Source organism: Macrotis lagotis, chromosome 4, assembly GCF_037893015.1.
Source record: "Macrotis lagotis isolate mMagLag1 chromosome 4, bilby.v1.9.chrom.fasta, whole genome shotgun sequence".
In the NCBI taxonomy this organism is placed as follows: Eukaryota; Metazoa; Chordata; class Mammalia; order Peramelemorphia; family Peramelidae; genus Macrotis; species Macrotis lagotis.
In genome coordinates this window covers 259,638,170-259,660,863 of record NC_133661.1, presented here as the reverse complement: position 1 = coordinate 259,660,863, position 22,694 = coordinate 259,638,170, and the positions used below count along the sequence as shown (strand labels likewise).

Genomic DNA, 22,694 nt, shown 5'->3' with positions numbered 1-22,694 from the left:
TGAATTGAGCTTATAGCTATTTCTCTGGGATTTTTTTTTAAATCATTATTCCTCCTAATACATTTTTAGAAAAGGAAATGAAGTGGGAAAAAGGAAAGAATAAGAAAATAAAGGAAAGCAAATATTAAGTATCTATTATGTGTAGCTGGCACTGTGCAAAACTCAATTTATCTTCTTAACAACTATGGGAGGAAGGGACCATTATTATCTTCGTTTCACATGAGAACACTACAATAGAGATTAAGTGACTTGCTCAGAGTCACACCACTAGTGTCTGTGAATAGATATGAATTCAGGTCTTCTTGACTCCAAGTCCAGGGTCAATGCAGGATGAGAAGGGTACAGAAAATAGTTCAGTAGAGCTTTGGGATAGTCTTTCCAGCCCTACCTAGCCCACACTCACACCTATGGGGGAGAGGGAGGTCAGGACTCAGGACTACCTTTTGTTCAAAGTGAAGAATAAGAACCACAGTCAAGAGTCACTTCTGAAACAAGTCACAACAGAGGGGCACAGCCCATGGGGCTAGACAGGTCTATGACCCATTAACCCTTGAAAATGCAGTTTTGATCATAGCAATCCCAGATAGAAGCATAATGTACACATGTGAGGAAACAGGCTATCATCTGCACTGGCTTAAATTTTTAAAAATCAGACCTTAAAAAGCATTCTATTCACTTTTTAACCACTTTTCTAGTTCTACTTGAATATTTGTAGATTTGGGCTCATCTACATCCTCTTGTGTCACCAATTTAATCACTAAAGTAATAATTATAAAACAGCTTCTTAAGACTTTCTCTGCTAAATTGCTTCCCTTTCTTTCCACTGTACAGATGACAATTGACTTGCAACTGCAAATCTCAGGCAGAGGAGATTCCTATTCTTTGTACAATTCCTTCTGAGAAAGTTCCAAGTTATTTCCCTCTTCCGGGTAAAGTCCATAGTCATATCTTTAAATATCTGACTCCCATGAGGCACTGGCTACCAGAGGCACAGGAAGCATTCCAGCTCCCCCAAATCTCACACTTCTTGGGGAAGGATTCTTTGGATCAACATCTCCAACAGTCTATAAATGCAGCTTAGACCCTGGGGCAGTCCTCAATGTTGGAGGAAGCCACAGATATTTGTTAAGCCACAGATATTTGTTAAAGGAAGATATCAATGAATTTATTAATAAAGAGCAATGACTTTGAGGACTTTCTTAAAATTAAGTTCAACTTCTTGACTTGAGCATAGTCTCATTAGTGCTCTGGCTGTACAGATAAGAATGCCATTTAATTTTTTATTATGTGCTATTCATTTCAGGCAACAAATTATATTTTATTACAATTTTCAGGGCATTCTTTTACAGGGAATCTAATGTGGTACAAGTTATTTTATTGGGTCTTGACTACCATGATATGGATGTTAGTCATCCTAGTCCTGAAAATAAAAAACACAACTCTAAAAACACATAGTACAACTTGGCAAAGATAATATTTTGCCAGAGCATTAGCCAGTCATAAAATATTTGACCACTGAATGGTCAAATCCCTGGCTAATGCTGTGTTGTGTCCTGGATCCTGTTCAATGACACCTGATTTCTTGCTTTTCTCCCTCTTACCTCCTTTTGTACCAGACTTCATTGCCTTTAACCTAATTTCAGATAATTATTCTCAATATGGTTCTACAACTCATGGCATGGCTCAGGAACTTCCTGCCAGCATTCCTCCATCTACTGCTATCAGCCTATTCCTTATCTCACAATTTAGAAACCTTATACTTTTTTTTGGCTCTCTTTCAGCTTAACTTGGTTTTATTGGAAGTTTCTTTGTCACACATTTTAGGACTTTTCTTTAATTATTTATGTGTGTGTGTGTGTGTGTGTGTGTATGGATTATGGGCTAAATGCCCTCAAAACTAATGATTCCTTCTTCATTGATGCACTGAGGGATTGGGGGGGGGTGGGTTAAAATGCTTCAAATTAATGGACTGGTTCCTCCACAAAAGAAAAATTCTTCAGTAATGGTAATTTTTGAGAACTCAGGAGCATTAATATGGATTATCATTCCTCTGTGGTAAATATTAACAGTTGTTTTATGGATGAGGAAACCTGACAACTGTAATGGATGCCACAACTATTATTAAATTCATGGTCTACCCATGATCAGTCATGGTAAAAAAAATTAAATATTGTCCTACATACTATCTGGGATAAACTTGTTAGTTTAATGAATCCAAGTACACTAAATACTTAATGGCAAGCTGATACTTTTATTTCACACTTTTATTAAAATAGCCTTGAATTAAAACCGAATGAACTTAAAACCCAAGAATCTGCCACATCTATAGTATGCAAATCACAACCCCTTAGATAATTTAATTGATTAAAAACAGTAAGGGATAATAGAAAGAGATCTAGATTTAGAGCTAAAGGAAACTACTGGGTCCAGATCTTAGCTTTACCCATACTGCCTGTATGATCTTGGCCAAGTCATTTTTATCTCACAGAATCTCAATCTGTATGATTATGGTGTTAGAGATTATTTGTAATGAACTTTCTAGCTCAAAATCTTTGACTCTATGATCTAAGATGAACTAATAATAAAAAAACAAACCCTTGAACATTATGATCTGATTAATGAACAAAGTGATCTGATTAATATCCCTAAATTTATTCTAGACCCAAAATTTGGCAGATTCCTCACTTCCAGTTTATACATTATGTTTATACATTTATGTATTTTACATTATTTTCTTTTATTTTAAAAAATATAGTAAAACAACTGTCTTGTCACTAATTTTACAAATCCTTTCTAAAATAATATTCACTGTGCAGTTACATTTTTTTGAGACAGCATTATTAGTGGTATCTTAATGAGATATATTACATACTAAAGTTTAGAAATAAGACAAAACATCAATTAGAAGGAAAAATTTTAGCTTTCATTTTAACTACTTTCCCCTTCAAAAAGAAATACATGAAAGTTTAATTTCAATAAGTTACCAGCATCCTAGATGGTATTAACAAAATTTAAGAGCTAAAAAATCAATTAGAACATAAGAAAAATTACTTCTCAATTCTTTAATAGATTTTTAAAAATAGGCCTAATATTAAGTGTTTAAATTTAGTGAGCATTTTTATTTTATGCTTGATAAAATGAATATATCGATTCATTTTGGTATTAATAAAATGACAACACAGAGAACTTCAGTCATAAAACCTTTGTGTTCTTGAGGCCTCCAGCTATTCTTTTTTAATCAATCAACAAGCAAATATTTATTAAAGATTTATATTTGCTAGGCACTGAGTATACAGAGATAACAGAGGCAGTCCCTACCTTCAAAAAGTTTACATTCTGTTTTGGGGGGAGGGGAGTCAACATACATACAAATGAGCACATATAAATTACAAAGTACTTTAGAGGGAAACCCTAAAAATTGAGAGAGGAAAAAGAAAGGCTCCATCTGGGATGCAACCTTACAGATAAGCTTTAAAAAAACCTAGGAATTCTAAAAGGCAGAAGAGAGGGGGCATGAGGGGGTCAGCCTTTGCAAAAGCATGGAAATGGGAGATGGAATGTATCTGAAGTTAAAGATGAATTTCACTGGAATAACAGATTAAATACCACCCCACCCCCAATTCAAGTTTTCATCTGCAGGCAAAAATACCAGCACCTATGAAGCATTCAGGTTAGATTGAAGCAATCCTTTCTTCTATGTGTTTATATAAGAATGATTTGGGTGTCCTATCATGCTACTTCAATGATCAGTTGCCCTGCTGAAAAGAACTAAGTTTAAAAATTTAAAATTGAATGAAAAAATAGTATAGAAAACATTCAAAAATTTGTTGTAAGATAAGATGTAGCTATCATTTTAAAAATAAAATCTTTAAAGGGTGGAAAAAAATTGCTGTTTTGTGCAACATATTTGCCTCTGAAAATATATAAATTTATCTGGCTTAAAAGGGTTTAAAAAAACAACTGAAGAGAAAATACAAAAAGATGGTACAGTTAGAAAATAGTGAATTTAGAGTCTGTTCAAATCCCATGTCTATTACTATCAGTGTTACTCTGGGCTTTGAGTTTCAAGCTTCCTCATCTATAAAATTGGAAGATAAGATGTCATCTGAAAACCTTTACCACTTTAAATCAGTTATTTAAATTGAAATTCAGTTAATAAATTAACAGTAAGAGAATAATAGTTCCTGGAATATACACTCTTATAAATAAGTAAGACTACAATTACTGCAACCTCTGACCAAGTATACCTGAAAATTTTAGGAAACACTAAATCAGCTTACCAATTATTGAATTCTCCAATAATTTATTTATACAGTTTAAAAATTGAGCTCTCCTAGCACATTTTAAATTATTTTATTTACAGAAATTTACACACAAATTCTCAGGAACATGTCTATTGTGAGAAAAAAAATGAGGTATATTTTCACACAATGAATAGCAGCTATCTTATTAACAGCAAATCCATCATCTAAAACATTGTATATATTATTTGGCATAATGTAACACTCCTCAAATAGAAAATATCATGATTAATCTCTCCAACTTTAAGATTAACATCTCACTTTTTTCCACATTTGTAACAGGTGCATTTTAAATAGTTGGAGAGAGCTATTGAATGACTAGATACTATTGATAATCTTTAGAATTTGGTTAAAAGTTAGAACACTCCCCCATGGAGGTCAAAGAAAAACAATGACCTATTGTATAGCAATATATTCAGAGAAGTGGTTTTTTTGGTAGCAGATAACTGGAAACAAAATATGTACCCGTCGAAATGACTAAGGAAAGGTGGTATATGCATGTAATGGAATATTATCCAGTAAGAAATTACAAAAGTGAACTCAGAGGAAACACTAGAAGATCATATGAACTGATGCAGTAGGAAATAAGCAGAACAAAAATGATATGACTAATATACAACGTAAATGAAAGTCACTAAAAGGGAGCTAAACTTTGAATAGCTGAAAAATCAGTAAGAGCATTAGAGAATAGATAATCAGGACAGGTCAATGAATTTTGTCTTGCTTTTTTTTTAAATTTTGTTTTTAATTTTTTGAAGGCAATGGGGTTAAGTGGCTTGCCCAAGGCCACATGGATAGGTAATTATCAAGCATCTGAGGTCTGATTTGAACCCAGGTACTCCTGACTCCAAGGCCAGTGCTCTATTCACTGCACCACCTAGCCGCTCCCTGTCTTGCTTTTTTAAAATAAGGCAGGGTTCAATGTGTGTGTGTGGGGGGGGGGGGGGCAGGGGGAGTTAAATATAGGCATGAAAAAAAATTTCCAGAAATGACTGAAATATAAAGGCATCAATAAAACTTTATGAAAGAATAGCTTTATATTTATATTTATAGCAGAGGCTTTTCAAAAATGTAAATTATGTGCTGCCTTTTATATGCAAAGATTAAATTGATTCAAAATTAAAAGAACTTGTGCTTAAAGCTGTTCCCCCCACCCACCCAGAACCAGCTATTAGTAGTTTTAAGCTATCCTCCTGGCTCTTTGCTTTAGTGCCCTGGTCATTTAATGCAGTTAATTTAAGGTGACGAACTGGAGTCCAGATATGGTCTAGGGCAATGATAGGACAACTATGACCCCAAGAACTACCTGTGCCAAACCAAATGAGTGTTAATCAGCCCCAGATCTGTAATTTGACAAGTATTTCCCAGCAATTTATTAGTCACAAACTACACATTATGTTTTATTCTATAGATCAGCCACCTCAACAAAAAATATTTAAAAAATTATCTTCTAAAATGTAAAATTTCTAAGATTGACTATATGGGTATTTATAGATTTAAAAGGAAAATATCTCATTAAAAATATTTCAGGAAGTAAAATGCAGGCACTTAAGGCTGATTTTTGTTTTGTTTTTCTTTTCTGAAAACACAGATAACTTCAAGTAATCAAAACTAAGATCCTGCCTCTGGGTAGTTAAAGCACAAAACCTTTAACATCAGAGACAGAAAACAGTTCTATGTTAAACACATTATCAAGGTAAATGAGAATTAACTATACATTTTTCCTCCCAACAAAGGCAGTTTTTTTTTAACTTATTTATGTTTTAAATTTACAAATAAAAGCAGCTGAGAGGTTTAGGCTTATATTCTATTCTCAAATACTTTCCTCAAATGTTATTGTTCAAAGTGTCAGGATATGCAGCAATTGAAGTGATGCTACCAAGTCTGGAAAACAGATTTCATTAAGACATTGATTTTAAGGATTTTTTTAAAATAAAGATTTTTGAAAGCTTCACTACATCTTTGGGTTGCCAGTTTACATTGGCTTTTGCCTGTAATTGCACAAGATTACATTCCATTACCTAATTATTTTGATACTAAGAAAACTAATTGGATGTATGAAAAATCAAATATCACTATCAGTAAATAAAATTTACATATTCAAATCCTTTCATGATTATTGAATAGGTAAAATATGACAAGAGGATTTTTTTCATACATAATGGTTGAGTCATCCAACAACTTCACTGGTTATTAATACTGACCATTCCCACTTTCAAGTTTTTAGAAATTACAATGTGCTTGCTAAGGCACAGAGTTTCTACCTTTTTTTTTTCCATCTTGAAGCCTCAGCGGACAAGTTGCTTAAGTGTAAACAAAAGTATAAGAAAAGTACCTTAGCATCAAACTCAAGAGAAAAAAAAATTTATAATAGAAGCAATTGAATGTTAAATGCACAGCAAAAGCACCCTATTAAAGCTCATTTAAAACTCAAGTAATTGATATTCAAAATGATTATACAAATTAAATAAAATTATAGGTAGAAAGATAATGGTTTTTATTTCCTAAGCAAGTCTTCGATTCATTTAAGAAAAATTAGAAGTAGGGAAGGGGTCTGGGCATTTTCCTACCTGGCAAAAATCAAGGTTCCAGATCACAAAAAAGAACACATCTGCATTTAAAAGAAAAATGCAAACACAACTTAACCAAGTTTTATTTGACTGCATCTTGTTTAGACAGCTTGCACATTTCAAACTCCATTATAATCCCTTTCTCCAAAGGATACGGAACAGAAGAAAATTATGCAGCATTATCATCAAACAGCAGTTCAATATTTTTGAAATACACGTGATATTGTATAGACACCCAACTCATATCCAACTCCAATATAATTTATGGTTATGCTTTTACAAACCTGACAGCCCTGTAACATTATAGCACTCAATTTTAGAGATGTCATGGTGCAATGAAAAATAATTTTGATGCACTATGCCAATTAGACTATGTCTCCACTCCTGGAAAATGAGGAATTTCATGATTTGGGGCACTGTGAAACACATATCCAGCCTTATCCATGTCAGCCAATGCCAGCATATAGTGCAAGGTAAATCTAAAACCTAAGTGACAAAGACAAACTCCTCTGTGTAGACCTGTCAAGCAAATGGGGAGATTGTTGAGGAGAAAATAGGAGAGAAATCCTTAAAACCAAATCCGGAAAAAAAAAAGGAAATTAATAGTTATTCTTATTAACCTGAAAAACCATTGCAATGTTTTCTAAACTGGGACCTTACAAGTATTCTGAGTTTCATACAAGGAGAATTACAATTAGACCACACATCAACCACGAGAGTACACACCCATTAGTTTCTTTAATGCTAACATGTACAGCTTCTTTACAGCCTGTAATGAAACTGTTAGGCTGTGCAAACTGTCAATCTTTAATAGGCAGCACTCTTTTAAAAGAAAGTTCTATCCATTTTGCTCAGTTTTAGCTATGTGATTTTCAATATCATATATAAATACAAACTCAATGGCTCTATAATTATATTTAAATTATAGTACCTCAAAATAACAATCAACTAATACTGTGTAAAATAGGAGGAAAACTCTCATTTATCAAAAAAAATCCATTTTAAAATGCTAAATTGATTTTTATTAGAGTTTTATTTTTGATAGCAGGCTGTTATAGTTCAATAGTTTCAATTGGGCAAAATAATTTTTGTGTACACTAAAAAAATGTAACAAGTATGCATGGATGGAATATATTGAATAATTGAATAAGCCTATGCCAAAACAACTGATTCAGTCAGTTCAGTGAAACTGTAAATCTGAAAGAATAAGAAGTCTAAATCCATTATTTCACTGGTCTGACAAAAGTTAAAATGCTGGTCTGATTTGTTTATTCAAACATCTTGCCTTCTTTACAATAGTGCATGGGTAGTCTGATCACACTGAGTGATTAGTTTATAACAGCATTCACCTCTGAACCATCAATTAAAAAAAAAGTTGTGAACTAATGTTTAAAGACTTCTGTGCAATCAATCTGTTGTTTCTGTTAAAGTTCCCTTTATAGTTAAAACATACAAAATACCACTGTGATCAGTACTATTTTTATCATTGAATGCCAGAACCTAAATGAAAACTGACTGCTTATGCTTAAAATAAACAGTCTGTTCTAAAGGTTGTCACCCTCATAGTGCTATATGGGTTCATCTGCACCAATTCCATTTTTTTTAAAATTGTACTTACTGTTCTATGAAGCCTTTAGAAGTGGTGCCAGTCTAAATAGGATTGGGCACTTTTAATAATATATCTCTTTAAACTAAGACAAATGATCCCACCAGCTGAAGTAAAATTTTTTTCACTATATATATATATATATATATATATGTATATATATATATATATACTGAATATACTAAACATTTTATTTGAAAAGTGCTTGTTTACTTCAAATACACTCTACTGAGCAAAGAGTAGCTTTCCTTTAAAAAAACTATTTTTTCCTGAAAGTGGAATTTTTCAAATGTTAATGGAGGTAGGGTTTTTTAAATGTACAGTAATTATAGTGACTTAAAAAAATAATAAAATTAAATTATAACCAAATCGTAACAGTATAGTTATAGTAAGGCAAATCTGAATTCTGAAAAATTATGTTTTCCATAGAACATTCTTCATAGTGAGTGCATCCCTTTCCATGTATACTTAGGTTTTCCAGTTATAGGAATAAACCAACATTGGTTTATTGCTAAAATTGAAAAACAATCAATTTATTGTAACAAGCTGTTATACCATGCCAATTGACAAGTTAGCAAAACACAATGTAGCCAAAGATGATTGATGGATCACATGGTGATCAATCACCATGATTGGTTGCTTTTTTTTGACAAAACCCATGTAACTCATTCAAAAAAAAAAGATGTATATTCTTCTCCCTTTTTATTTTAGGAGGGAAAAGAAAAAGACAGATCCTCCCCCAGAACTTACATAGTTTAGAGGAAAAAAAAGCAGCTGAAATAGATAAAATACACCTTGAAATTTATTTCCAAGACCAAGAACTGAAAATCAAAGCATTTTAGAACACCGAAGCAATCTGAATCCAAATCAAGTGAAAAAAAAGCTCCAACTGCTTTATAAAAGCTGTTTTTCACAGCTCATAGCAATAATTTTGATTAAATAAAATCATACCAATTTACATTAATTTTCTATTCCTTTCCAAAAATCCCTATCAAAAAGAAAAAGTGCATCCAAACCCAGCAATTTACTGGAGCCTTCAAGTTCCCAACCCTTCACCCCACCCCTTAGCAACTACTGAAGAATTTTCCAAACAGTTTCTATTTTTTTGTTGTATAAGAATAGCTCTGTCTCTTGCCTGGGAAAAGTATCCAAATTATAAAATCTGAAATAATTTATTATCAAATTCAGAATTTAAATAAAAGCAGTTTTCTTGCAAAGACATCTTTAAAAGAAATAAAAAGAAAGCATGCACTAAAAAATTAGAGATGAAGACAAATATACTTATTTATACAGGCACTGGGAGACGCAATTTAATTGTTACTGTTACTCATTGTAACACACACCCCACCCTACAATACACTTTTTTCATTCACTAATCACTGAGGTACCAATATTCAAAAATGGAAAATTCAATATTGAAAAATAAAACCTAAAATTGAAGCTTTCCCTCCCCCACCCCCAGAAAACTATGGCAAGTTTTGTATGAAATGTTAGTATACTTAGAGAATTTTACAATCTAAATTGGCTTTTTCAGGAACAAAAATTATGTTCCACATACAGGTTCTGTGATAAAATGTTCACTGTGGTATATAACGTTGTCAGTAGACTTGCAAATGAACAAACAAATCTTGGCTAGCAACTGGCACAACTTGCTGGTACCAAAAGAACTCTTGAAGTTGGAAACAATCTTTTAATTCAGAACAAATGTGCCATGCCATAGTGCAACAAATATGTGCGACACTCAATGAGACACTGACAGGTAAGAGCTGCATGGAAATTATGAAATCCACCTGCAAAGCAATTCTGTACAAATTGCATTGCATGCAAAGGCCGACTGTGCGCTGTTGGAAGTTGTTCCTTCATGTGATAGTTTCTTTTAACGCAGCCATAGCTTAAGACGCAGTGCATCAACTCCATTTAAATAGTATCTGAACAGCCTTTTATCCCGCACAAAACCAAGATTTTCATAAAGTTTCAAAGCAGATTTATTTGTTATTTCCGTTTCCAAGACAACCTTCAAAGAAATAAAAAAAAAACCTTTATTAGTTATTTCAAAAAGTTACATGATATGAAAACTTAATTGTCTGACTTGAATAAAATCTGATAGCATTGCACAAAATAGCTGAATGCCTATAATAGCAAGGCAATGAAGTCTACACATTTTTCTTCTTTAAAAACTTTTAGAAAGCAAAAACTTTTAGGAAAAAGATGTAAGGAGATACTTAATTCTATATTTTAGCTAATTTTACTTAACTGTTTAAACTAATTTTATTTTTCCTCTAACAAAATAAAATTTTAACCCAAAGACTTAAAAAGATTTGCCTAAAAAATAAACAAACCAAAATTCATTTGAAAAGTAGTAAGGAATTTCTACCTTGGCCACATGAACTATCCAATGTAGCTTTCTTATACTCTTCAATGAATTTTATATTATTATAAAAAGATGAATTTAAAAATAATGCTTCAATTTATTTTTTCAGTGAAATCAATTAAAAATTTCAAAACTGAAGCCTATAAAGTTCTCTTCAATATACTTCATAAAATATTGATATATGACTGGTAAAGTCCAGCTGCAGTTATTGGAAAAAAGTACCTTAAGAGAATATTCATGCATAACAAATAATAGCCAGACTAGAATGTATTTGAGGGGAATAAACAACACCTATATTGTTAACTTACTAAAATTAACCACCAAACCTAAAGCAAAATGTTTACTGAATCACATTCTAACATATGAATTAGAGACACCTTTTTGGAAGAGAATGTAATGCTATCATTTGCTTTACTAGGTCAATGATTTTATGCTTTTCATCATCACCATCTCTCTCTCTAAATATACATATACATATATATATAAGCAGCTTAGAAAGCACTAATATATACAATTTTTTTAATTTAATTTTTTTTTAGGTTTTTGCTAGGCAGTGGGGTTAAGTGGCTTGCCCAAGGCCACAAAGCTAGGTAATTATTAAGTGTCTGAGACCGGATTTGAACCCAGGTACTCCAGGGCCGGTGCTTTATCCACTGCGCTACCTAGCCGCCCCGATATATACAATTTAATAATGATTTCTGCTGTCATGACTGCTAATCAAAAGAATCTGTCAGGCTGGCAGAGGGAAAAACTTTATAGGTTTTAACAATCTTCTCTACTGACCACTAGTTCATTCATTCCTAAATCCTGAAATAGTCAAAGAAATGTCAAAGCCACTATCTGTGCCCCTACTTGGTTTTATTATTACTCTAAGTAATCATTTTATTTTTGTACTTGGGAAAAGGAGATTGGTCAATAAAAGTAAAGAACTAGTATGGCAAAATCAAAAGTTATAAAGAAGGAAATAGGAAACTATGTTTCTAGTTTATCACTGTTATGTGATCTGGGGCAGGTTAGCTGACCTCTGCTATTGACCTTAGTTTCCTATCTATATAAGGTTAGGAGAGTTGTATTAGATTTGTAGTTGAATAGTCTCACTATGGAAAATGTGGAAAATTAAAAGCACATTTAGATGAATTACTCCTATTCTTGACAGTAAAGTTCATGTAATTAATGTTTCAATTCTAGGTATAGAATTGTACTGTACAAGTGATTAATCAATGTCTGCTGATAAGTGAATGTACTCTTAAGAATATTTTCAGCTCTATCTCTATTTCTCTAATTTTGGAAAAGTCATTTAACCATCCTACCCCCTCTCTCCCACTGACTCGGTTTCTTTAATCATAAAATAAATGGGTTGAACTCAGTGTCAAAACCAAAGAAGAAACATCCTACCAAAAAAATTGTTTATTTTTTAAATATTGATTTAATAATTTTTCTTAGGGGGGAAAAACACTTCAAAAACTCAAGTAATTGGGGCAGCTAAGTGGCACAGTGGATAGAGTACCCGCCCTGGAATCAGGAGTACCTGAGTTCAAATCCGACCTCAAAAACTTAATTACCTAGCTGTGTGGTCTTGGGCAAGCCACTTAAACCCATTGCATTGCCAAAAAAAAAAAAAATCAAGTAATTGTAGCAGCAGCAACTCTCTAACTTTCATGACTCTACTTTCTCCTCATTCTCCTACTGTCTGACTACTCTCTCCTGGCTCTGCTGGACTATTAACTTATAGCACATCCTTTAACAGTGGGATGCCTCCCGTGCTCAACTCTTGTTGTCTCTCAATCAGCTCCTATGGGTTTGGTTACTATGCAGATGACTCAAAGTTCTATATAATGAGGCTCTCCCCAAGTTTCTGGCCCTCTTCCCCTTACTAATTTCTTACTGAACCTTTCAAATTGAATATTCCAGAAACATTTAAAATTCAACATGTCCAAATAAAATTCATTCCATTTTCTACCAAATGCATCCCTCTTCTGAGCATCCCCATTTCTGATAAAGGTAACACATTCTTCAGTCTCCCACATTCATAAACTCAGTGTTATTCTTTCATTCTCTCTCACTCTAAATATCTCATCACTGCCAAATACTGTAACTCCATTAACATCTCATACACTCTCTACTCACACAACCACTACTTTAGTTCAGGTCCTTATTATCTCTGGTTCAGATTATTGCAACAACCTTCTAATTGGTTTCCCTGCCTCCCTACAAGTCTATCTTCCACACAACTGCCAAAACAATCTACCTTAAAAGATCTGATCATGCGATTTCTCTACTGAATAAACTGAAGTGACTCTCTAGTCCCTCTAAGATCAAATATAAAGTCCTATGCATAAGCTTTCTAACCCCACCGTACATTACTCCCTCTTCCATGTTCTGCAATCCAGTTAACTTGGCTTCTCTGTTCCTCACCTCTATGCCTTTATACTAGTCAGTCCCCATGCCTGGAAGGCACTCTTCCTTACTTCTCTCTCACACAGGATGACATCTTTCAAGACATAGTTCAAGTACTAATTTCTAACATCAAGCTTTTTCTCTTTCTGAAGTATTTAACAATATTATACTTATTCTCTGTCTCTCTCTCTCCATATACATATACATATTCTCTATATATTTAATACACACACACACACACACACACACACACACCACTCCTCTAAATAGACTTTAAGTATCTTGAGAATAGGGATTGTTTCATTCTATTTGTATTCTCGGTGTCTGTGAACACTTGGCACATAGTAGGAATTTAATAAATACTTAATGATAAAAACTATTTTTTTAGAGTTCTGATATTAGGGATAAATTTAATTTCCAGCAATCTATACTCCCCATTAGAAGATCTGGTAAACTCTTCACTGGAATTCTGTCATAAGGTCAATATTAAGATCAAAACAACTAAGGAAGAGTAAAGAAATGCTAAAATTGCAATTCTAAGTGAGAGGAATTGATTAAACAAAGTAAAATCACAAATCTTACTTTTTGGGGAAAATGGCTAAGTCATTAAAGGAGCCCCCATAAAAGTCACTGAAGATAGAGGAGCTCATGAGGGCAGCTAGGTGGTACAGTGTGTAGAGCACTGGTCCTGGAGTCAGAAGAACCTGAGTTCAAATTTAACCTCAGACACTTATTACATAGCTGTGTGACCATGGGCAAATCACTTAACCCCATTGCCTAGCAAAACCAAATTTAAAAAAGAGGAGCTCTTTGAATCTTGAGAACATTTCATTAAATCTTTACAATTTATCTATAATATAGAATACTCATTTGAAGCTAATAAAACTGTACAAATATAAGATAATTCTGGCACAGAATCCAAAAGGACTTCTCCTTATAACCCTGGTAAGTCATCTATTTTGAAGTGTGGTTAAGTGCTGAAATTCAAGATTTCTTGGCAACCTAATAAACTGCTTAAAATATAGTTGGGGTTCCTACATGGTGCAGTGGATAGAGCACTCAACCTGGAGTCAGGAGGATGTGAGTTCAAATCCAGCCTCAGACACTTGATGTTTACTAGTTGTGTGACCTTGGACAAGTCACTTAAGCCTTGTAAAAATTCACCAAAAAAGAAATGAAGTACAGTTCCCTGGATCTAAAGAAGTCATTAGAATAACTAACTTCAAAAAAATATAAAATTTCCCCAACACATACAAAGATTGTCCCAAGGAATGTCATTAATTTAAGGCACTAAAGAGAACAAAGGAATATAATATTTGCAAAACATTAATAGTATGACTTATGAAAATTCTACAGAACTCCTATTGTGTATACTTCAATGAAATTGCTTCTGAACATGAACAAATTTACTTTATACTGAAATCTACTTTATATTGATAGTGTCAAAGTAAGATTCTAGGATATTTTTATTTACAGAAGAGATATTATCATAATTTTTCCCTCCTTAATGAACTAATACAATACTTTGCTGCCTGCTTTTACAAAAATGCTATAATCCACTTTATTTTGTTACTGCTGTAGCAAACTATAATGCATCAATAAAAATGTACTTCACAAAAATCATAAAAACTGGAGTTATGAATAGCTTAAAAGATTACTAGTCTAATGCTTTAATTTTACAGGTAAGGATTTGATGTTTTGCTTTTGTCAAAGAGAATAAATTAAGATATATGTATAGTTTTGATTAAGGGTTTACTCAATTATAAAATAGAACAAATAGTGTCATAACCACAGTAAAAATAATTGGGCCATTTCCTCAAGTTTGTAACAACTCTATTTTTTTAATATTTAATATTTATTCTCATTGTGTACAAATTTTTTATACATTAATAAAATATTATTGTTTAAGAGTAAACAAAATACCCCCTCCCCCCAAAAAATATAGACTCACTTCAGCGATGAAGTAAAGGGGAGAGAAAAAAATTAAAGTAAAAAAATAATAGTAATAATTGTAGGTATGGCCAGGTGGCGCAGTGGATGGAACACCAGCCCTGGAGTCATAAGCATCCAAGCCCACATCCGGCCCCGTACAACCAACAATCACCCAGCCGTGTGACATGCAAGCCACCCAAACCCCACTGCCCTACAAAGACCAAAAAAGAAAAAAAAACCCAAATAAAATAAAATAGTAATAATAGTAGGGGCGGCTAGGTGGCAGACAGTATTGGCCCTTGAGCCAGAAGCACCTGGGTCCAAATCCGGCCTCAGACACCCAAAGATCACCCTGCTATGCTGCCCCAGGTGGGCCACCCAGTCCCATTTGCCCTGCACGCCCCCCCAAAAAAATAATAATAATTAAAAATGTGCTTGAGTCTTTGTTCCAACACCAACAACTCTGTCACGAGTGGATCACATTCCTTATGACTGATAAGTCCATGGCCAAAGTTACTTCCATATTTTTCCATTGTTGCCACTGCTGATCACAACTCCCTCCTTTTGTATTTCTCCACTACCATGTACTATATTTTTCTCTCTCCTTTCACTTGGACTCTGCTGTAGCGTAGCTGAGTGGCGCAGCAGACAGATCCCTGGTCCTGGGGCCAAGAGGCCCTGAGCCACTATACCACCCCTTAGGCCCAGCATCCACCTGACCCTATGGTCCTGGATAGGCCATCTGATCCCAGCCCTTTGCAAGAAGTAAAAAAGAAAATGTGTTATATCTGACCACTTTCCCCCATGGTCCATCCTCTCCTCCATCACTCATATCTTCCCCTTCCCCCTGTCCCCCCGCCCTTCTTACTCCAGATGCCTATACCTCATTGAGTATATATGCTGTTTCCTCTCCTAGCCACCTCTGATGAGAGCAAAGATTCCCTCAATCCCCCTTGCCTTCCCCCTTTCCATTATCACTGCAGTAGCTCATCATAATAAAGAAAAATTTTATTATATGAAATATCTTGGCCTATTCCCCCCCTCTCCTTTTTCTTCCTCCCATTACATTTCCCTTTTTTCTACTGACTCCATTTTTACACCATATTTTATCTTCAAATTCAGCTTTCTCCTGTGATTCAACTATAAAAGCTCCCTCTACCTGCTCTATTGACTGAGAAGGTTCATATGAGTATTATCAGTGTCATTTTTCTATGCAGTTCATCATCATTAAGTCTCTCATATTTGCCCCCTCTCCTCCAAACTCTATGCTTCACCTGAGTCCTGTATATGAAGATCAAACCTTCTGTTCAGCTCTGGCCATTCCAGCAGGAACATTTGAAATTCCCCTGGTTCATTAAAAGTCCATCTTTTTCCCTGGAAGAGGACATTCATTTTTGCTGGGTAGTTGATTCTTGGCTGCATTCTAAACTCTTTTGCCTTCCGGTATATTATATTCCAAGCCCTATGAGCTTCCAATGTAGCTGCTGCTAAGTCCTGTGTGATCCTGACTGCAGCTCCACGATATTTGAATTGTGTCCTTCTGGCTGCTTGTAATATTTTCTCTTTGACTTGGGAGCTCTGGAACTTGGCTATAATATTCCTAGGCATTTTTTTTGGGGGGGGAATCTCTTTCTTGGGGGCATCAGTGGATTCTCTCCATTTCTATTTTGCCCTCTGCTTCTAGAATATCAGGGCAATTTTCCTGTAGTAATTCTTTGAAAATGATGTCAAGGCTCTTTTCCTGATCATGACTTTCAGGTATTCCAATAATTTTTAAATTATCTTTCCTAAGTCTGTTTTCCATATCAGTTGTTTTTTTCAATGAGATATTTCACATTTTCTTCTAATTTTTCATTTTTTTTTTGGTTTTGAAGTATTGATTCCTGATTTCTGGTAAATTCATCAATCTCTCTGAATTCTAATCTTTGTCTGAAGGATTTGTTCTCCTCAGAGAGTTTTCTTATCTCTTTTCCATCTGGCCAATTTTGCTTTTTAAAGCATTCTTCTCCTCAATAACTTTTTGAACTGTTTTATCCATTTGACCTAATCTGGTTTTTAGCATGCTATTTTCTTCAGCATTTTTTTTTTTCGGATTTCTTGACTAAGCTGCTGACTTCATTTTCATGTTTTTCCTGCATCTCTCTCCTTTCTTTTCCCAGTTTATCTTCTACCTCCCTCATTTGATTTTCAAAGTCTTTTTTGAGCTCTGTCATAGCCTGAGCCCAATTTCTCTTTTTCTTGGAGTCTTTAGATGCAGGAGCTTGTGCTTCCTCATCTTCAGACTGAGTATATTGATCCTTCTTGGGATCATAGATAATGTATTTCTCAATGGTGTTCTTCTTTTTTCCTCTGCTTGCTCATTTTCCCAGCCTAAGCCTGGTTTGGGGGTGCTTCCTGAGCTTTTGGGACACTCCCACAAGAGTCTCAGTGTGTGAGGCTCTGTCCTCCCTCCTGGTCTGTGAATGACCATAAGCGGTCCCCTATGCCACGGGGCTGAGGTGGGGGGGGGGCCCTGCTGTTCTATGGGGAGGCCTGGACTGTGATCAGGATCTGAATGTGGTCAGAGCCCCAGAGTCCTGTTCCAGAGGCAGAGGACAGAGCTCTGCAGTCTCTCTTCACTCCCCTCCCTCAGCTCAATGGGCTCATGCCCTGGGGGCTCCTGCTTACTGGCTCCGCCTGCTTCTGTTTCCTGGATCTGGAATTCAGTGGCCACACTGCTAGCTGTGTGCCCTGAGGGCTGGGCTTCAAGTGCTAGCTCAGGCAGAGGGGGTCCCCCCACCCCCCACCCATTCCCCCAATTTGTGCCTGGTGCTCCCCGGGGTGCAGCTCAGGAAACTCCCCCGCTGCTGGGAGCTTATGGCTCCCAGCGCCCTGGGGCTGCCTCCAGGAGGCTGAAGTTCTTTTGCTCTGGTGGCCACCCCTCTGGCGGGCCACCCCTCCAACCCCGGGGAGCAGAGCCTTTCTGCTCTTTTCCAGGTTCCCTTGAGTAGGAGAACTGCCTCACTGGGTCCCTCTGTGGGTTCTGTCTCTGGAAAGTTTAGTTAGAGTCCTTAGCTTATGAGTTTTATCAGAGAGCGCCTAAGACCAGATCCTTTCTTGCTGCCATCCTGTAACAACTTTAACTAAAATGTTTTCCTAAATCTTCCTTTCAATCAGGATCAATGCATCATAGACTGAGAGTTAGAAGGTCATGCAGTTCAAGTCTTCTCATTTTATAGCTAACTAACCTGAGGTCCAATGACTAAGTGATTTACCCAAGGTTACACAGGATAGAGCAAATCCTTAAAACCAGAACTTCTAACTCCAAACTAAGTACAATTTCTATTGAAGCATTAACTTTTTTTTAATTTTTATTTTTTTAGTTTTTGCAAGGCAAATGAGGTTAAGCGGCTTGCCCAAGGCCACACAGCTAGGTATTTATTAAGTTTTTGAGGCCTGATTTGAACTCAGGTACTTCTGACTCCAGGGCCGGTGCTCTATCTGCTGCGCCATCAAGCCACCCCATGTTGCTTTTTTTAAATGTATGATTCTACCTACTTGTGCTACAAAGTACATCAGCCTCCACTGCTTGTTCTACATTGTCTAGTTCAAATTATCAGAAATAGTTGTCCCATGCCTCCTGGGTGATCTTTTCTATTACTAAAAACAGTGTTAGCTAAAGTAAACTATGTTTTAGGAAATAGATCTGGATTTGAATAGAAAATTGGCAATATGGCACAACATATCAGCATGTACCATTTAAAGCATGGAGAAAATTCTACTTAAAAACTGATATATGTAGCTAGCCTCTTGTTTAGGGAAAAATAACAAACCTAGCAGATTTTTTTTCCTCTTAGAATCCAAATATACAAGAAATGCACCATAGATTGGGACATTAAAAACATTCTATGTGACAGGAGAAATAAAGGTTTTTGGTTTTTTAATTCAAAAGTACTAGAAAGTCATGCAATATATAACTTAAAATTCATTAGGGGGGGAAGCTAGGTAGCACAGTGTATAAAGCACCAGTCCTGGAGTCAGGAGGACCTGAGTTCAAATCCAGTTGTGTGACCTTGGGCAAGTCACTTAACACCATTGCCTCATTAAATAAAAAATTCATTAGAGGGGTGGCTAGTTGGCACAGTGGATAGAGCACCAACCCTGGAGTCAGGAGTACCTGAGTTCAAATCCGCCCTCAGACACTTAATAATTACCTAGATGTGTGGCCTTGGGCAAGCCACTTAACCCCATTTGCCTTGCAAAAAAAAATTCATTAGAAATTTAGATTTTCTGTATTGTCATAAACATATAGGTATGGATGTTTAAAATTATCTGATTACACTTTAAAAAAAAATTTCAGGGGAAGCTAGGTGGTGCAGTGGATAGAGCACTGGTCCTGAAGTCAGGAGGACCTGAGTTCAAATGTGGCCTCAGACACTTAATAATTACCTAGCTGTATGACCTTTGGCAAGTCACTTAACCCCACTGCCTCACAAAAATAAATAAATGAATAAAAATCTTCAATTTCCAAACATTTTAGAAATGTTACCTTTTTTTACAATAACTAAACAAGATATCCTAAAAATCTTAGTGTAATTTTAAGCATTAATATACTAGAACTGACCTAAGACTTCTGGGACATCTTATTTAATAACCATAACTTTCATTTGTATAATACTTTAACAGTATTCTAAACCTTAGTTATTTGGAATCTTTACCCAATCTTCCCCAAGATTTAAACATAAAATGGCATGGGCCTGGTCCAGAGTTGCATTTATTATCTAAGGACAGAGTATAGTTAGGAAGTATTAGTGATTGGGGAGGGGTTGACCAGAGAAACTCATGAAATCCATCTACATAAGGCATGATTTTTCATTGGTGAAGAGTTTGCATTCCAATGAAATGAGCAAGCCTTGAGATTAAATATAAGGATTACAATGCATTTAAAAAAAATTATCTCATCTGATCCTCCCAACAGCTTGAAGCAGATTTTATAAACTCACTTTACCCATTAGGGAACTGAGGGTCAAAGAGGCTAAGTGAGAGTAGTATGCCATGATGGGAAAAATTAAGGATTTAGAGCCAGTGAACAAAGGTTCAAATTTAAGCTCTACCACTTAACCACATATTATGACCTTTGACAAGTCAAGAAAACTAAATCTCATTTTCCTCAAAAATAAGTGTGCTGAACTGAGGAACTCTGTGGTCCAAATCTATGTTCCTATGAGTTGTCCAAAATCGCACAAATAAGTGAAGAGCTCAGATTTAAAGCCAAGTTTTCTGACACTCAATCCAATGCCCTTTCCAAATACTTCATGTCTTCTGAAAATGCATAATTATTAAGAAACTTGTAATGTGAAAAAGAAATATTTGTCAAGTTGGTTAATCACCTATTAAGCATCTGAGCCCTAAGGGAAATTTAGGGACAAGAACATGTAAAAGGAAATGGCTACCATGAAGTTTTTTTTTTTTCCTTAAGTATCAAAGAAGAGCTCCTTCATTGTGTTATAATCTCAACTCTTTCTGTTGAGGTAACAAGATGTTTCAGTTTGGATATCTGAAATTTATGGACACATTCTTATTAGTCACAACTAGAGCAAATTGTTACATGGTCAATTCCAAGTCAAAACTTTACACTATTAATTCATTTTATGTTTATGAAGTCATTAAAATCATTATAACTTTTTTCATTTATGTATTCTTAATTTACCATACCAATACTTATTCATAGATAATTCAAGTAATTTTGATTAATTTTTGAGATGAAAAATATAAATAGTATACTATTGTAAGCCATCTTAATGGTAGTTATATATAGTAACTCCATATGGAGGTGATGGCCAAATATAATTAGGTTTAAAAGTATATAGTTTTTATAAGAACACAAATCTACCTCTGCAAGGATATAAAAAAAAACACCAAGTATTTTTACAATATAACAGGAATAGTGATATAGAATTCTATAGTAGTTGATAAAATTTTCACTTCCCAAATGAGTCAATACTGCTACTACTGCATGCATAGTTTTAATGAATTAGGTAAGGCAATCAAAAACTTATTGAAAAGATTTCTTTTTCCCAGTTTCTTTTGGCTGGCTGACCATGAGATAGTGATTTTAGGTAAATGATGAATATCTTTGGCTAATAGGGATATGCTAAGGTTAAAAGTGATTTAAGCAGATGTGGGGTTAAAAAAAAATAAAGGAGGGCAGGAAAGAACTGAGATGCTTGACCAGTTTGAGTAACATTGCTAAAAATCTTCTAGAGTAGTAATCAAAGTTTCTATGGATCCATATACCTTACCTCCTTGGGCAAAGTTCAACTAAACTAATAAAAACATTATTTATTGATGGTCATCATTCAACTTGAATATAAATAATATATATTTTTGTTTTTATTAGCTTAGTTGAACATTACCCAAAAGAGTAGCCTTTATATTCTTAGAGACCAAAACTTTCAAGGACTTTCTTAAACCACATATTCTTATGTGTAATTTCGTTTCTGCCAGAAGTAATTTGAGTAGCCAATACTGTGGTAAATATAACAACTTTTTACTTTGTCTTCATTGTAAACCTTCAGATTTTTTCATTCATATTGAAGCCTACCCTTCAAGTTCCTCTTACTTCTCTACTCAGGGGTGCCTGTTCAAAAACTACTTAGTGAATGACCAGATATGCAAATGATAAAATAATAAGAACTTTCTAAAAATATGAAAGGTATAGGAAAAAAAAATCACTGTACTAAGGATCTTCTAAATCTATGACCTTAGATAAACTACTTAACCACTCAGTCTTGTTTCCTCGTATGTAAAATAAGGGGACTGATCATGTTTAGTAGGGTTCCTTTCAGTACAAAAAGTCTTATAGATAAAGTGACAGTCTCTAATCAGCAAGTCCCTAATCATTTATCTCACTTTATTTGTATACGTCATTTGCATTTCTTTTCTTTTCTTTTTTTTTTTTTTGCAAGGCAATGGGGTTAAGTGACTTGCCCAAAGCCACACAACTAGGTAATTATTTAGTGTATGAGGCCTGATTTGAACTCAGGTACTCTTGACTCCAAGGCCGGTGCTCTATCCACTGAGCCACCAAGGGGCCACTTGTCATTTACATTTCTATAAACTTGAGTTATACAAGAATGTCTTTTTTTTAATGGATATTCCCCAAAGCAAATGTATCTTATGAATACTGAAATTCAAGTTTCATTGATTTTTATGATTGATGTCTACAGGACTATTTTCTACATAGAACTACAGTCAAATGCTCCACATCTGATAGTTATGATTATATACAAAGATTATTACAATCTGAGAATACAAGACTATTTCTCTACAAATAAGTTTCCTATTTGTTTTTAGGCTATCAAAAGCTTCTGACTATAATCAATTAACTTATTTTTGCATACTTAAAATCTTTCTTGCATTTATTCCTATGGTCTGTCTTGTTCTTTCTCATAACACACACTTTTCAGACTAAATACCTAAAATTTCACTTCTCAAACCTTCCTACAAATAAAGTGAGATATATTAGAATTCTACTC

The 22,694-nt window shown here is 34.7% G+C and overlaps 1 protein-coding gene across 2 annotated transcripts in view; it reads right to left on the bottom strand.

The window, feature by feature from the left end:
• Positions 1-1,250: 1,250 nt before the first annotated feature.
• The window catches only part of NAA30 (N-alpha-acetyltransferase 30, NatC catalytic subunit), a 58,458-nt gene continuing 37,014 nt past the window's right edge, over positions 1,251-22,694 (bottom strand). For both annotated transcript variants that reach the window (XM_074235892.1, XM_074235893.1), the window contains one exon: positions 1,251-10,491. In XM_074235892.1, the coding sequence (XP_074091993.1) occupies positions 10,354-10,491 (138 nt within the window). In that variant the 3' untranslated portion in view covers positions 1,251-10,353. The remainder of the gene's footprint in view (positions 10,492-22,694) is intronic.